At 63.5% G+C, this 17271-nt stretch overlaps 1 protein-coding gene across 1 annotated transcript in view; it reads right to left on the minus strand.

Moving 5' to 3' along the window:
• The window catches only part of MOB2 (MOB kinase activator 2), a 34448-nt gene extending 22218 nt beyond the window's left edge, over positions 1–12230 (minus strand). Inside the window, exon 1 of the mRNA XM_021082597.2 lies at positions 12138–12230. Coding sequence (XP_020938256.1) covers positions 12138–12154 — 17 coding nt within the window. The 5' untranslated portion in view covers positions 12155–12230. The remainder of the gene's footprint in view (positions 1–12137) is intronic.
• Between the last annotated feature and the right edge of the window lie 5041 nt (positions 12231–17271).

Below are 17271 nucleotides of genomic sequence, written 5' to 3' on the forward strand. Positions count from 1 at the left end.
GGCCTGGCAGACCCCGCCCAGCGCCGCCGCCACGCCCGCCCCCCCACCAGCTCGGGCCTGGCAGGCGGCACCTGGCTTGTGCCCCAGGGCCCTGCCCCAAGTCACGCGCGGATGGGTCTGCGTCCCTGGGGGCCCCACTCGGGGCGCTGTCACTCTCCACGGCTGCTATTTCCCAACGTCCACGGTGAACCCCCCTCTCCCTTCGAGACTCGGGGGCCACGACCGTACTCGGGGCGGGGTCCCTTCTGGGACCGGGGTCGAGGAGCCCATCCCTGTCCCCGCGTGAGTGCTCAGCACGGGATGGGGCCCACGCAGCCGGGCAGCTCTCTCGCCGGCAGGCCCCGCGGGCAGTGCTGCTTGGCGCCCTTGGCAGGCGGGTGTGTGGCGCAGGTACGGCTGAGCTGGGTGCTGTGCCCAGGGCTGTCTGGGGACCCCAGGAAGGCGGCAACAGAGGAAGGGCGGCCAGGATGAGCGGGGGTTACTTTCTGAGCGCTCGCCCCCTTCTGCCAGCCTCCCACCCCCGTCCCCCCGCGACCTCTTTCTGCTTCGACGACTCCGCGTGACATGTTTCAGACGCCACATGTGACCGCACGCGCTGCTCTCTTTCTCGGCCGGGCTCACTCTCCCCAGCGCCGGGAGCGTGCTTTCCCGAGGCTGGCCTCCACGGTGTGTGGGGCATCCAGGGACGCGCCGTCTGTCCACTCGCCAGCGAGGGACGCTTGGGCCGTTCCCACACCGTGGCGAGGGTGACGGGGAGGCCCAGGAGCCTCGCCAAGAGAATGATTTTCTTTCCTTCGGACGGACTCTCAGAAGTGGGCCTGCTGGGTCGTGTGGTAGTTAGCTTTGCAATTTTCTTTTCTTTTTACGGCCACCCCCGCGACACCTGGGAGTTACATCTGAAGCCTACACTGCAGCCGCGGCGAGCCGGGGCTGAGCCTCACCAGCCCCTACACCGCAGCTTGGGACAACACCCGATCCTCCCCTCTGAGGGAGGCCAGGGATCGAACCCGCACCCTCAAGGAGACAACATCAGGGCCTGAGCCCACAGAGCCACAACAGGACCTCCAACCACTTTTCACTTCTTGAGTAACCTCCATGCTGTGTGCACACCTGGCGGCACCAACTTACCACCCCACCAGCAGTGAACGGGGCTGCTTTTCTCCACGCCCCTCGCCAGCACTTGCAACCTGCAGACTTTCCGACGCTGGCCATTCTGACGGGGCAGGTGTCTCCCTGCGGCTGTGGTTTGCGCCGCCTGACGAGGAGGGATGCTGGCACCCCGCCACGCGCCCGAGGGCCAGCTGAGCGTCTTCTTCGGAAAAACGTCTTTTTAGGTCTTTCGCCCGTTTTAACTCCTTCTATAGTTTGGATACTAATCTCTCATCGGGGGAGTGGTTTGCCAGCAGCCTCTCCCATCCTGCAGGCTCTCTCGTTTGCTGACGGTCTCCTTGGCTGTGCGCGAAGTTTGAGTTTGGTGCGTCCCACTGGCTGATTTTTGCTTTGCTGTCTTTGCTTTTGGTGTCCGATTCAAAACACCGTCATCACGACCAGGTCGAGGGCTCACGGCCCGCGTGGTCTTCCAGGAGTGTCGCGGCTTCAGGTCTCCTGCCTAGGTTTTCTTCCAGGAGTTGAACGGTTTCAGAGCTTATACCCAAACCTTCGTCCATCTCGAGGTCACTCTTGGGTGTGGCGGGAGGCGGTGGTCCAGTTTCTTCTCTGCCTGTGCCTGTGCGCTTTCCCCAGCACCGCTTCCCAAGGAGGCCATCCACTCCACGGCTCATTCCTGGCTCCTCCGTCGTAAATTAACTGACCGGATAAGCATAGGTGAATTTCTGGGCTCCGTATTCTTTCTGTGTCTGGTTTTAAGCCAGTACCATGCTGTTCTGTAGCTTTAAAACGTAGCTTGAGGGAGTTCCTGCTGTAGCACAGCAAAAACAAAACCAACTAGTATCCCTGAGGATGTGTGTTCAACCCCTGGCCTCGCTCAGTGGACTGGGGGCAGGAGAGAGTGGGCAGGGGCAGCTGCCCCCCCCCAATGGGGCCGTGTGGACGGCCAGGGCCTCAGGGCGGGAATCCAGCCCAGTGGCCGGCAGGGCCCTGGATCCTGTATGAGTGGAACCGGAGCACCATGGAGGCCCCTGGGTCACCAGCTCTGTCATCAGGGTGGCAGGGCTGCACCCCTGCCCAGAGCCATCTTAGGACAGCAGTGCAGCAGGCGCCCTGTGCCTTCCTGGTGACAGCTCAGACCCCAGCACCCACAGAGCCACAAATGCTCCTACTGAGAACCACGAGTCCACCAAGGAGGTGACACCTGGGGAACAAGGCACAGCGCACAAACCTCACCAGGGGCCGGCCCAGGCCCCCCACTCCGTGTGGCCCCGGCGGGGGAGTGACAGACCAGCCCTGCACATCATTAAAAGCCCGCTGCATGAGCTCGCTGGAGGGAATGCACAAACGCTGGCAAGGTCACAACAGGACAGCCCGGCTATTTCTGCACGAATCACGAATGCCAGCGGCTCTCAACAGACCCCAGCCGAGCCCAGCACTTCCGCAGCCAGACAGGTGGGAGGCCTTCCAGCAGGAACAAGGGAATGTGCTTGAAAACCAGGGTTTGAATCATAGCGCGTTTCTCAACCTCTGCTGCCGTGCCCACGTCCAGAGAAGCAGCCAGGGCATGATGCCCTCCGAGAGCACAGAGCGGAAGTCGGGCTGCACGGCACCCTGCCAACGGCGCCCCAAGACCCAGCGCCCTCTGCACATGGCATCCCAGCCGTACACGGCAGGCCCTGCTTCCAGGAAAGGGCAGGGGCAGCAGGGGCAGCCCGTCTGATTACAGACGTCACCACGACACCACCGCCACGAGGGGCTTAAGCACATCCGCGTCCCTGCAGCCGGTAAACCTGAGCACAGTGACGGGGACACCTGCCACGCACCAGGCACCTGCCGGAAAGCCCATCTCGCCAAAACCAGTGTGTGGGGCAGGGGCCTCTCACGCGCACAGGGGGCGGGTGATGGCAAAGCCATGAGAGGAAACGGAGCGATGCAAAGGTGGGTGCCCCGCACCCACGCCCGTGCCCGCACAGGCACCGCCAGGAAGGAAAAGGGCAGGGCACGCAAGCCGCGGCCCCACCCAGGCACAGCCCCGGAGCCATGAGCACAGGCCCCGGGGCTCTCTCGGTCCAGACACACACCTGCCACACGGGCTGTCCCCTGGCGCACAGCCGGCCCCGCCCTCGGGGCTCCCGGCTCTGGCTCCCGGCGCGGCCGCACCCCCGCCTGCGGAAGCGGGCAGGAGGGGAGGGCCCGGGAGACGCCCGTGGCGGCTTCTAGCGCCTCCCAGCTTGTCTGGCTCTCACCCGTCTCTTCCAGAACAAGGCCTGAGATCCTAACACTTGGGATTTAACACCCTTAAGACAGAAAGGACTCAGGGCGGGCACGAGGAGCTGGAGCACCCAGCCAAGGCCAGACGGACCACCCGCCCGCCCGCAGCGGACCCCGACCCACCGGCGCCGCGGGCAGCCCTCCCGGCCAGGTGGGCACGGCGACGCCCCCGGGGGAACGTGCAGCACCTCACGGCCGGGCACACCCAGGGGCCGGCCACCGAAAGCCCCTGCTCGGGGTCACGCTGCGCGGGCAGGTCTGCACGGGGCGCCGGCAGGTCTGCGTCTCCGGGAGGGGGTGCCTCCTCCGCGGCCTGCGCGGGGTCCCCAGGATGGAGCCCCGAGGCCCAGTGCCCGGGGAGCGGGACGCAAAGGGCAGCGGGCAGAGGGCAGCAGAGGAAGCGCTTTTCCCCGAGGCTGGAGGGGCATCGCCGCCTCGAGCCCTGCCCCGGCCCCCGCAGGCCCTCGGCTCCCTCGGCAAGGCTCAACGGAAGTCAATCTGACGAGGATCCATGAGGACGCAGGTTTGATCCCCGGCCTCGCTCAGCAGCTTAAGGATCCGGTGTTGCTGTGAGCTGTGGTGTAGGTGGCCGACGAGGCTTGGATCTGGCGTGGCTGTGGCTGTGGCTGTGGGGCAGGCCGGCAGCCGCAGCTCCAACTCGACCCCTGGCCTGGGAACCTTCAGATGCCGCGGATGCAGCCCTCAAAAGACAAAAAAGAAAAAAAAAAGAAATGACAAGCACCACCTGTGCCGGCTCTGGGCTCTGGGCTCAGCCCAGAAGGGTGCCAGGGCCTCTGCCTGTCCCGGGACCCTCTGGCCTGGTTCCGTAGCTTCCTCTGCCGTGACCCACGGGCAGGACGACGACCACCAGCACACAGAGACCACGAGCACGTCCGGGCCCAGGTAAGCGGTCTCGGCCTGGCCCCGGGCTGGCTCTGGGCAGGGTCGTTCCCGCAGGGCGCCGAGCGGCACCCCTGGGCTGCTCCCACCCCACCCCTGCCACGGCTCTGGCCCAAACTGCCTCCGGCCTGCCCGGCGTCCCTGGAAGGTGTGGTCAGCTGGGCTGAGACCCGCTGGCCGGCAGCCTGCTCCTCGGATGCGGCCAGGATGACAGGAGGGCCCGTCCCCTCCCTCAGGACCAGGCCCTGGGCACCAGGTCCTGGGGAGCCAGAAACAGGCACGAGTTAGTGACGGCCCTTCAGGGCGGGGACACCACTTGGTGCCTCCAGGCTCGGCCTGTCCGGTCCCTTCGCAGCGCTGACGGGCAGAGGCACCGGTACAGGAGAGACCTGAGTCCAGGGCAACCGACCCTCCAGCCTCCCTCTCTGGCTGAGCCGCCACAGAGGCTCAGCTTCCAGCGGGCTGATGATGCCCCTCCGAGCGCCTGCCGTGTCCTTCCTGCCCGCGAGGCCGGCCGGGGGCAGGGACCGAGGGGCCCGTCTCACGCCCACCTCACCTTTATGTCGCAAACAGCGCTACCCCGACAGAAGAAAACTGCCAGCCTCGCCTGCCCTCCCGGGCTGTCCCCGCGCCAGGGGCCTCTCCGCAGGCTAACCGGATCACGGCGAGGCCAGGGAAGCGCTCCCTGCCACTCCTACGCGGAGAGACCAGGCGGGGACGAGGGGCTTCACGGAGGCCCCGTGCTGGGCCAGCGCCAGCCGCGCACCCCGCCCACCCGGTTCCCGCACCTCCGTCCAGCCCCCAGCAGCTGTCAGGAAGCCCCCCCGGAGGAAGCTGCAGCAATGGGGTGTCCAGCTGTCTCCCGCCTGCCTGCTTTGATAACTCTCTTTCAACAAATCGAGGATTTTTTTTTTTTGGCCGCCTCGTGGCGCATGGAGTTCCCAGGGCCAGGGATCGGACCAACCTGCAGTTGCGACCCAAGCCGCAGCCGTGGCAACGCTGGAGCCTCGACCCGCTGTGCCAGGCCAGGGATCAAACCTGCCCCCAGCGCTCCCAAGACGCAGCTGACCCCACTGCACCCCAGTGGGAACTCCGGGGAGGAATACTTTTTTAAGTTTCTTCATGTTAACCTCTGACATGGTAAAACCTTGAGCAGCCACAACCCTCCAGGGCAGCAATTCTGAGGGATGCGAAGGGGGAGTTCCCTGATATCTCAGCGGGTTAAGGACCCAGCGCTGTCTCTGGAGCGGTGTCCCTGGAGCGTGCGTGAGCCTCAGGCACAGCTAAAACCAAAGAGAACATGACGGGCTCCAGACCAGTGAGCGTCCAGGCGAGGAGCGGCCACGTGAGGAAGCCGAGACCCCACCTGCCACCCGCGGCCACAGCGTCAGGGTGCTGGCAGGCCTCTCTGGAGCCTCGGCCCCGGGGCTGACCTCGCAGCGCAGGCTCCTCCCAGGGTCCACGGCGGGAACCCAAGACAGGCCCTGGGTCACAGGGGACACACCCGCACGCTGCCAAGGGCTGCGCTCTGCTGGGGGTCCAAGCGGCCAGCGGCCAGCCCTGCGGGGACACGGCCCCTTCCACAGGCTCCACGCGCCCAGAGCATCCAGGAACAGAGCCGGGAGATACGTACAAAGTTCTGAGTGCGTGCGAATTCCCAGCCTCACGCCGCAGCGTGTTCTCGCCCCTGCCTCTCTCTCGGCAGCGTCAGAGCCTCGGGCACCAACCACACGGACGTACCTGTCCGCGTGAACGGAGCCCCCCGCAGAACAGCTCCCGGCGGGAGACCGCCGCCCCGGGCATCGGCTGCCCCGCGTGGCCCAGGCCCTGGCTGGAGCCGGGCTCCTTCTCGGTGGTCTGCACCACACCCGTGAGGCTTTCAGGGCCTGCGTCCCCGCGTCTCCTGTTCAGGTGGCAGAGAAGCCAATTCCAAGGCTCTCCTGCTGCTGACGTGTGCGGAAGTCCCCCCACCCAAAAGAATAGAGACTAACAGAGGGCAAAACGTTGCCTGAATAAAAAGCCACTAAGAAGCCTCTGGGGTGTGGGGAGGGGCAGGGCCCCGCTCTTTCTCCAACACAACCAGCCCACCCCCCACCCAGCCACGTGGTGAGTTCCGTCACCTCCCTGGGTCTAGCAGCTCAAAGGCCCCCAGGCCCCCACTAACACGGCTTGGGCCCCCCCACCAGGTCCCTGCCCCCCCACCTGCATGCTCAGAGGAGCAACCGTGCCCACCCCTCCAGTCGGAGGTCACACTTCAGGGCACCAGTTATGACAAAGTGCCTCGTCACACGTGGCACTCAGGGAGCGCTGGGAGGAAACCCCGGGGCCTCTGACGCACAAGGCTCACCCAAGCCTGTCCCAGCCCGGAACCCACGCATGGCCGCCTGTGCTGCCAGGTCCCTCTGTGGTCCGCGGCCCAGCCCCAGCAGAGCAGGTGATGCAGGCCAAACCATAGAGGTCGGAGAGGGGGCGGGACGGCCCCTCTTCCCACCATCGCCCGCGTCTGTCCTGGGAGCGCCGAGCCTGCACGCCACCCTGAAACGCTCCACGAGCAGCGACCCAAAGTCGCCGGCAGCAACGGCTCAAAGGAACTAAGCCATGCCCCAGCCTCCACATCAGCCCTGGACAGATGCGCACAACCGCAGGGGCGGAACGAACGTGCCACCCCGGGCAAGTGCACGGCGGCTCCTGCGCCAGCAAAGGAAACGTCCTCAAAGCACAGAAAACCTGGCGACAAGGGGAACGTGGCCACGGCCCACAGCCATGCGGCTCCACGCAAACAGTACCACGTTTACACGTGGCCAGGACACCCGCCAACCACCTCCTCTTCTCCCTAAGCTTCCACACTTTATTTTATTTTTCGTCTTTTTGCCTTTTCTAGGGCCGCTCCCACGACATACGGAGAGTCCCAGGCTAGGGGTCGAATCGGAGCTGTAGCCACCGGCCTACCCCACAGCCACAGCGATGCGGGATCCAAGCCGCGCCTGCAACCTACACCACAGCTCATGGCCACGCCGGATCCTTAACCCATGGAGTGAGGCCAGGGATTGAACCCACAACCTCATGGTTCCTAGTTGGATTTGTTAACCACTGCGCCACGACGGGAACCCCAGCTTCCATGTTTCAATTTCCAGCTGCAACTGTTCCTGCTCGGCACTCCCAGGCTCCGTCCCTGGGAACAGCCTGGACACCGCGGGTGCGCCCCGGCTGGGAGAAATCCTGGGCAGAAAAGAAAACAAACCCAAGGAAGACAAAGAATGGCAGGCCCTCCAGCCAAGTCAGTCGGGAACAGCACGCGCCACCCGCTCTTCCGGACCGGACCCGGCGGCTGCCAGCAGGGGCCACACGCCGAAGTCGCGCTTGGGAAGGAGACCGGCCCCAGGGCTGAGGCAGCCCACCAAAGGAGGACATCCCGACCAGCACGCGGTGCCGGGGCTCAGCCCCCGCAGGCACGGCCACGGCAAGAGCAGGATGTGGTTTCCAGTGTCCTCGTCAGCTGCAAAGACACTGACGGGGGTGTTCCCTCGGAGTGGCTCCAGCACCCAGCTTTCCAAGCCAGATGGCCCGGCAGCGGCCTCAACCCCCCTCGAAGGCTTCAGAGCTGATCCCAGCCCTCATGTACAGAGCGAACAGCACCCCCCAAACCATCAAAAGTTCCGGACACCAGTCCAGCTTTCCCAGCATCCAGAGAAGAGGCCGTGGTGGGCAGCCACTGGCGGCGGCGGCGGCGGCCGGGAACAGCTCCTCTGCTCGCGCCTCTGTGCCTTTGCACATGCCGTTCCTCCTTCCTGAGCCACCACCTCCCCTCCTTTCTCCTTGGAAACTCCTATGCACCCTCCCAACGACCCTGCTGAGCCCACTCACTCTGGCCTCCGTCGCAGGGCCTGGCCCACGACAGTCAGGGAAGGCAGGCGGGACGGGGGCAGAAAGGGGCCGCTCCCTGCTGGAAAAGGCTGGGTCACGGCAGCACCTCCCAGGATCAGTGAAAAGCAGGAAGGAGCCAGAGGTCACGGGAGAGGACGGGGACATCACACGACAGACCATCAAGGCACCAAGGAACCGCAGATACAAGGGGCAGCCCGGGTGGACCAGCCACGAAAGACCACGTGCGGTGATCCCACTCGGGTGCCGTGAGAAATGCCCACAACAGGCACATCCGCAGAGGCAGAGAGCAAATCAGGGGTCACCCGCGGAGGGGTGGGAACAGGGTGAAAACGGCACGAGGGTCCCTTCCAGGATGACGGCCACGTTCCCACCTAAGCCGCAGGGACGGTCACGCAGCCCTGTAATTTTGCTAAAAAAAATCACTTAATTGGACGCTTGAAGCACGGCGGCTTTACAGCACGGAACGTACACCTCGACGAGGCCGTTAAAAGGAAGCCCAGGACGCAGGCGAGCTCAGGCCGGGCGCTCGGGGTCGGGTCCCCAGGTGAGACCGAGCGAGGGCGAGAGCGAGGGGTCGGGCCGGGCCGGCGCCCGCGGGGGCAGTGACCACGGCCGCTCAGCCCTTCCGAGTGCTGGCCTCCGCATGGCAGCGCTGCCAGGCCGGATGTTCGCCTCCGCCGCCAGGGCTGCAAAGTTCCAACCAACAGCTCAGGCCGCCTCATCCGCCCGCCGGGCAGGGGGCTCTGGGAGGGTCCCGGGCCCAGGCCCCTGCACGCTTGACCTGCGGCCCCACCCGGGCCGGCGGCTTCCTCTCCGCTGCCCGGATGCCCATAGAGGAAATGGAGCACAGGCCGCACCGCGCACCCTTAAGGACGACCTTCCCCCTAAAGGCCCGCGCTCCCCGGCTCCGGGGCTCACGTCCTTCCCGGCGTCAAGGGTGCCAGGGCCACTCTGTCATCCGCTGTCCAGAGGGAGAGCCGAGGACAAAAGAGGCGACCCGCACGTGGCGTGGAAACCTCTTCCGAGTCAGAGTGACTTTTGCAAAAGGTCACACGCCTCCTCCGGCAGCCAGCGCAACGCCCACCCGAGGCCCGGCCGGCGAGAGGGCGCAGGCGGCCGCGAGCTGCCCCCGCCAGACTCTCCCCCAGGAAGGCGGCGGAGGCCGGCAGCAGGCTGAGACCTGCTGGCTTACTTCCGGCTTCCCGAGCAGGTTTCCTGCAGGAGCTCCCCTCCCTCGGACCCAGCAGGCCCGGCCCAAGATAAGGCGGCCAGCATTACTCAGCAGAGCCCTTTCGGGGCAGGGAAGATGGGGCTTTGCTGGCACATCTGTAAACCGTTCTCCGTTCTCCGGGGGTGACAGGGATCAGAGGAGGAGGGGAGGGAGCACCCTTTGCCACTACAGCTGAGTCCATGCTTTGCCACCTGAGATGAACTGATGCAAAGAAACTTTTTCTTTGAAAAAAAAAAACAAAAAACGTTTAAAAGAGGAATATACTCCAGACAACCTTAATAAAAATCTCAAGAAACAGTAAAAAAAAAAAAAAAAAAAAAAAAAAAAGAGGCATTTCCTCAATTCTTCCAGGCTGAAACCTGGCTAAAAGGTGAACGGGCATCTGAGGCCCAGCACTGAGCAGGTCAAAGGCGGCCGGCAGGTGCAAGCGCCTTCCCACGCCCCTGGCTGGCTCCGTGCCCCTCTCGGGGGCCGGGTGGGGTGAGGGGTGAGCCAGAGTGGGAGGCCCGGCCTCTGCCGCTCACTCCCTCTGCAGCCGTGCAGTCTGGGCCTCGAGATCCTCATCCTTCACTGCAGATGCTCAGCAAACACGGGAGGGACAGAGGGACACCTGGGCCTTCCCAGCTCTAGGGTCCCGCGACACCACCCTGGAAACGAGGTCTCGAGAAGATGAGAACCCGACTGCTGAGATTACACCACTTCGGGGGCGTTAAAGAACTCATGACTCACAGAGTCCACTATGCAACCTCACTACATTTAAAAACACATGCCCAGAGACGACCAAACGCCAGCCTAACCCTTCTGGGACCCCCAGATCCTCTGGGGACTGCCCACATCACAGCCGGGCAGCGGGGACGGCTCTTGCCTCCCAGAGGCCACAGCGGCCACTCCCAGCCTTGCCCCTTTCAAGCTGCCTTCCTCCAACACCAGGAGCAGCCTCCACAGCACGGGGAAGTCAGGGCTCCGCTGACCTTGCCCAGACGACTGCCTGGTTGCCAAAGTCTTGACAAGGGCCTCAAGAATCAGACCCTTGGAAGCCAGGCTGAGCTCATCACCGGTTGTTCACAGGGACGACAGTAAAAGTCCACAGCACAGACCTCGGTCGCTTTAAAAACCTACTGCCGGGCAGTTTCCAGGGACAGGGTACCCACTCCATGTGGACAAGAGCACATAAGAACCCCATGCAGACAAAAGAGGCTGCTCCCTCAGCCACCCAGCTCATCAGGCTGGTCCTTCTGGCTGGTCCTCCCGACACAAAGCCCTGCGAATTCAACACGGCCAGTCAACAGTCGGCTCCTCTGAAAGACTCGCAAGAAGGCCGGGCTGTCCCCAGCTCACTCCCTCCTGATAAAGGCAGAAAGCAAGTGTCTGCGACTCAAAAGAAGGCAAACGCTGCTCTCTGCCCTCAACTCTGGGTGCCTGTGGGTTACAAAGGCCTACAAACACCTCTCCTTACTGGCCGCAGCCACACCCACCACTGCCGAGCACCGGGCCAAACGCCCTTCTCTGTCGCTTCAGTGTATCCTTCCCGGCGCCAGCTGCAGGGACCAGAACTTCCGCCTCCCAGACGACTTCTGAAAAGCAGGTCTGGTGAAGCACGGACCACCTAAAGTCACACAGCGAATGTGATAAGGCTGGGATGGCCCTACAAGAAGCGAGAGGAGCCGTGCTGCGCCTTGCTGGCCCCTGCATCACCCACACGCTGCCCTGACCCCGCGCTCTGGCTCCAGGCCCGCCCCACCACACTCAGCGCCTTTCTCTGGCCTCCTGATTCTCCCCCCATGCTGCTTCCACACCCCTCCCGGACTGAACCTGCAGGTGGGGGTGGGTTCATTCACCTCCCTGGCTCTCCTGACAGCACCCTCCACTCCGTCTACACCTGCAAGGGCCGGACAGAGGCAGAAACACACCCCGGACCTTTCACCTCCCTTCCAGGACTTCAGGGTCTAGACAAGCCCTTGCACCTGCCCGAAGACCACAAAACAGCCACCTCGGGCCCCTGGAGGAACGAACCTGACTCCAGCACTCCCCAGGGTGCTGTTCGAGTCGGAGCTAGCTACCGATGGAGACGGCCCACGCTGCTGGTGAACAGCGCCGGCCCTTTCCCATCCGCGAAAAGTTTAAAAAAACAAAAAGGATCGTTTTAGGCAGAACGACTATTGGAAGACGACGTGACGTTTTACATGTTTACCTAACTCCCAGCCAGCGAAACACAAAAGCCGACGGAGAGAGAGCCCAGCCCGGGCTCCGGTGCTGATGCTTCCTTCCTACTCCGCCCTGCGGCCGGCCGCCCGCGGGGGACACCAACCTCGCCCCGGCCGACGCGTCGACACAGCTGGGTTGTTGCGCCGCTTTTCTTCGCTCTTACGGAACTGTTCTGCGCCAACGTCAAAGTTATTTCTTCCAGAAGCTCGTTCCCCGCAGCGCCCGGCGAGAGCAGCCCCGTCCGACCTCCCCCGCCGCCCGACACCCAGCGGCGAGGTGTGGCCGCCTGCCCTGCGCCGGCTCCGGACCGGCGGCTCCGCGCGCCGCCCGAGCTGCAGGCCGGACGCGGTCCCGCTCCTGGCCCGGCCCCCGGCCCCGCTCCCAGGAGCCGCGGCCCCGCGCCCGACCCCCGGACGCCCCTCGCCGGCCCAGCCCGCTCCGCCCGGCCCAATGCCCTTGACCCGGGCCGCCCGCGGCGCGCCCCGCAGCCCCTCCCGCGGCCCGGCCCGCCCGGCCGCCCGGCCGCCCGACTCACCCCATGAGCCAGTCCATGGCTGCGCGGGGCCCGCCGCGCCCGCCGCCCGACTCGCTCGGCCCTCAGCCCGCGGCGGCGGCGGCGGCGGCGGCCGGAAGTAAACACTCGCTCACTCACTCCCACACGCGCGCCGCGGACGCCGCCGGAAGTGACGTGAGGCGCGCGGCCTGCTGGGAAATGTAGTCCCGGCGGCCCCGGCAGCCCTGCCGCCTCGTCGGGCCGCCCCCGGCCCCGCCTGCCCGCCGGAGCCCGAATGTGGCTGGCCCGTCACCACGGGGGATGTTCCCCCTGCACTCTGGCTGTCCGCCCACACCCAGACTGCCCCCCCCCCACACACACACACCGCGGCTGTCCCCTCCGGCCTGGCTGCCCCATCTCTCCAGAGGGAAGCAGCCCCTCCCCTCTCCTCGGGGTCCCCTCCTGCCACCTGGCCTGCTCTCCAGGCCCGGGAAGGCTGAGCTGTCCGTGCCCAGCACAGAAAGGTTCAGGTGAAAGGAACGCAGGACAGTACTGGGGTGCTCCCAGCACGGCCTGCAGAACTGGAGAACCTCCCAGGCCGGCAGCCTTCCCAGTGGCCTCTCCCGTGACCCGAGAGCCCCGCTGTCCTGCTCCCTCGGTGGTGGAGACCAGCGGGTGACACCTCGTCATCCAGCCTCCCCGACAGCAACCAGGGCCGGAGGTGGTGACGGCCAGTGAGGCAAACAGAAATCTGCCAGGGCAGCTTCCTTCCCGAAAGAAAGGGCTGAGCCTCTGCTGCCTCTGCAGGGAAGCACAGGAGCCATCTCCATCCGCCGGCAGGAGCCGCAGGCTGAGAACGAGGATCCGGGATCCAGAGCTTGGAATGCAATGACATGCTGCCATCGTGGGGCCCTTGGCCTGCCCCTCACCCTGAGTCTCTTCGGCCAGTGCCAGAGGCAGAGAGAGCTCCTTGCCCCCTTTACCGCCCCTGTGATTGGGAAGCTCACGGTGGGGGGGGGACACTGCACACTGGACCACCTGAGATAAAACAGTGAGGAAAGACAAAGAACGAGGGGACTCATTTCACATGTACTAATTCAGACAGGAACGGCACGCAGACGCAGGCCAGGGGCCTTACCTCTAGAACTGGGCAGGTGGCCGGGGCTGAGATGCATGCCTTTGCCTGTAACCACCCACTCCTCACTCCTTGGCTTGTATTTCTCCCCGGGACAATGGCCCTAACCATCCCCCCGAGGAATGCGAGCCCTGGGGGACCCCGCCTGCATCCAGCTGCTGTCCCCCAGGTGCACCATCCTTCTCTGCCCCACCACCAGTGATCCCACGTCCCCTTGGTGGCCTGGGCTTCAGGTCCCTGCTCCTCCACGTACTCACTGTCCCTGTGACTCGGGTGCTTTGTTCGTGTCACGGGAATAATAATGTCATAAGAAACTTCAGGAGGTCACAGGTTGAGGCTGGAGATGGGGAAGCAGGGAGCTGTGACTCGGCATGTTGGGAGGGCGACCCACCAGCTCAGGCAACTTACCTGTGCTCAAGGTCCATCCGCCTTCCCCTCGGTGGCGGTTTACTGCGGGGCACACCCCACTTTATGGCTGCGTGTCAGCCAGTCCACAATGGGCAGTTCGGATCACATAGACAGGAGATGGCCCCTGGTCTCGTGTATGGTCTGAGGTGGAGCCCAGGGGCAAGCCGACACTCGCATCTTCAAGAATCATGATTTATTTTGTAAGAGGATGTGGCTTTGCTCCAAAAGCCTGGGGCCTCCTGTCTCGCCGTCTGTTAGAGCTGCCACAGCCTCCGCCAAGCACCCCTGGATCCGCTGAGTTGTAAGTGCCAAGTGATAGCACGGCTTGTAGTGCAGCCTCGGCTAAATCTTCTTTTCCATCTGGGGCACGTTCAGAGCTGGCATGGCCGCGGGTCTCTTGCTCTCTGGATGAGACCAGTCCATCCCGTGCACACTGCTCAGAGGTGACAAGTCACCTACCCGGTGCTCAGAGCTTTTCTTCCTGCATCTTCCTCCTCCTCCTTCTCCCCAGCTCCCCGTGTAGACCGTGGCCAACAAGGTGTACATAGAAGTGGTCCAGCGGCTTCCAGGAAATCGTTTCGGTCCTTGCTCCCAGCCTGCCCCCGGCCTGGTCTTCTGGTTCCTGCTGATAAAGGAAAAACCATACCTAGAGTTTCTGCAGCTGTCTCGGACCACGAGACGTAGTAGTGACGGCAGAGCAGAAAGAGGGAAAGAATGTCAGATCCTGCTGGAAACTCTGGAACCTCCACGGCAGTCCTGAACGACTTACCTCTGGACTTCTTTTAATGGAAGATTTTTTTTTTTTTTTTGCCATGCCTACAGCATATGGAAATTCTGGGACCAGGGATTGAACCTGCGCTGCAAGAGCCACCTGAGCCACCGCAGTGACAATGCTGCTGGTGGCTTACCCTGCTGGACTTCCCTCCAAATGGAAGAAATCTGAAGTCACTGCCTTTCCAGTTTCTATTACTTAATTGATACGCCCATCAAAACGTAGGTGATCTGCCTCATGGGAGGCGCTCCAGGTATAATAACTTGTCCTTCGCGCGGAGGGAGGTCTGGACACTCCCGGGTGACTGAGGCCCCAAAGTCTCACCTGGTTGTGGCAAGTTCCTAAAGTGTCCCAGCGTCTACCCCTTTGACAAGCGTGGATGTGATTTTAGTGTCTAGAGCATCACGGGTCCCGGGCCCCACGGCCTCTCAGTGGGACGTCGTCTGCGTAATGGAACGGGGTGATACCCTAAGAAAATCAGATTCTGCCTGGACAGCCACGGTGGAGGCACCCCCCCTGCCCTTGGCAAGGGCAGCCTGCTGCTCCTGGTCTTCTCGGTCTCTGGGGTGTGGGGAGGAGCAGTTGCCTGCTCTCAGCTGAGGAACAGCTGCCCCGAAGGGCACCACATCTGGAAAGGCAGCTGCGGTTGGACTCCCCGTGGCCTTAAACTTGAGATCACCCACTGCCATTCGCCGACACGCCTCTGTCTCCTGCCCAGAGAACAAGTGTGGGTGAAATGGAACATGGCAAGAACCCTGCCCTCTGCACCTTTCAGGTCCCTGGCGGGGGCACCAACCGCTGTGACTTCCCTGGAGAGTCAGTTCTGCTTGCGGTCGGCTGCTTTGGCAAGGAGGCGGAACTGTGGTCTTCCACGTGGGCCTTCCTTCTTTCCACTCATCCATCCGCTTGGCAAATAAGGATCGAGCGCCAGCTGTGTGCTAGGACTCTGTAGGTGCTGGCGATGCAGCAGTGGACAGAACAGATGAGTGGGAGCAGATAGTCAATGAAATAAAGACACAATGCGTGAGAAAGTGGTAAGCGGAGTTCCGTCGTGGCGCAGCGGAAGTGAATCCGACTAGGAACCATGAGGTTTCGCGTTCGATCCCTGGCCTCGCTCAGTGGGTTAAGGATCTGGCGTTGCCATGAGTTGTAATGTAGGTCGCAGATGCAGCTCAGATCCCGTGTTGCTGTGGCTGTGGTGTAGGCCGGCGGCTGTAGCTCTGATTTGACCCCTAGCCTGGAAATTTCCATGTGCTGCTGGTAAGGCCCTAAAAAGACCAAAAGACCAAAAAAAAAAAAAAAAAAAGGAAGAAAGAAAGAAAGTGGTAAGCACTCAGGAGAATGACACCAACGAGGGCGATGAGGAATTCGGGATGTTATGGGTGGGATTGTGTCCCCTCTGTCCCCCAAAAGAGGTATGTTGAAGCCATAACCCCCAGCACCTCAGAACCTGGCCTCTTTGGAAGTAGAGAAATTGCAGATTGAGTTAGTTCAGGTGGAGTCGTGGACCCACCGGATCCAGTATTGCCAGCATCCTTACCAAAGGGCTGCTTTGGGAGTTCCCGTCATGGCTCAGCAGGTTAAGAACCCAACTAGTATACACGAGGTTGCGGGTTCAATCCCGAGCCTCACTCAGTAGGTTGAGGATCCGGCGCTGCCATGAGCTGTGGCGTAGGTCGCGGACACAGACGTGGCTCAGATCCCGCATTGCCGTGAGCTGTGGTGTAGGCCGGCAGCTGTAGCTCTGATTAGATCCCTAGCCTGGGAACCTCCATTTGCTGCAGGTGTGGCCCTAAAAAGCAAAAATGGGGGTGGGCTTCAAGCACAGAGGGAAGATGGTGTGAAGAGACGAGGAGAGGGGAAAGCCTGGGCCAGAGCCTCCCCTCACAGCCCTCAGAAGGAACCGCCCCCCACACACACCAGGGACTTGGGGTTTCTGGCTCCAGAACTGTGAGATGAGACATTTCTGTTGTTCTAGGCCACTCAGTTTGTGGTCCTTTGTTGGAGCAGCCCCAGGACACAGGCCACGCCAGCCCTTATCCTCTCCACCAGGCACCTGCCTTCTGCCCAGATTTTATGGGGCACTGGGAGCCGCGTGCCAGGGTGTGTGTGGGGGGGGTGCTGGGCAGGGAGAGGGGGGCTTGGCTGCGCCCCAGACTGGGGCCTCCTTGGAGGCGGGACCTGTGCGGGTCCCCCCAGGAAGCTGTCCCGTGTCCGGGGGGCAGAGGGTGAGGCCTCCTGGATAAGGTGACCACACGGACCAGTCTCAGCGGAAAAAGCTGGCTCTCGACGGTGACTCCGGCTCGAGCTGAGCCCGGCTGCGTCCCCGCGGCTGGTCCAGAGCAAACGCCTGCCCCGGGCCTGGCTGCCTTGTCATGGGGCGGCCTCCTGATGCTCGTCTCCTGCCCTCTGGAGACTGGAGCAGCGGTGCCTTCTCGCCTCCTGAGCTCAGGACCATCCCCGTGGGGCCGCGAGTGGGTGGCAGCAGCCTCTTCTGTCCCCGCCACCACAGAGGGTCCGAGCCGCTGGTCTCCCAGAGGCCTGGGGGTCTGCTGGGGGGAGGATGCCCTGGAAGCCTGTCCCCTGGGGGCTGCAAGATCTCCCCCCCTCCCCCGCCAGGGCCTCGGCACCCTCCCTCCCACAGAGCCGCGCTGGGCGCTCCTGCAGCCCCCTCAGGCCCTCCGGGCAGCCACGCCAGGTAGAAGACAGGGCTGGAGAGGGCCAGGCCGCGTCCAAGGCCCCTCGGCGAGCTCGTGGCCAGGATTCCAGAGCCATCCGTTCCCGCTGCCTCCAGAAGGGCCCTCCTCCCTGGGTCTCGAGAAAACAGGAGCAGCCCCACAGTGGCCTCTGTCTGGCAGCGG

This window comes from Sus scrofa, chromosome 2 (assembly GCF_054392235.1).
Source record: "Sus scrofa isolate SSC_HxYL_T2T_F1_AM1 chromosome 2, Sscrofa_HxYL_maternal_Yorkshire_Landrace_v2.0, whole genome shotgun sequence".
In the NCBI taxonomy this organism is placed as follows: Eukaryota; Metazoa; Chordata; class Mammalia; order Artiodactyla; family Suidae; genus Sus; species Sus scrofa.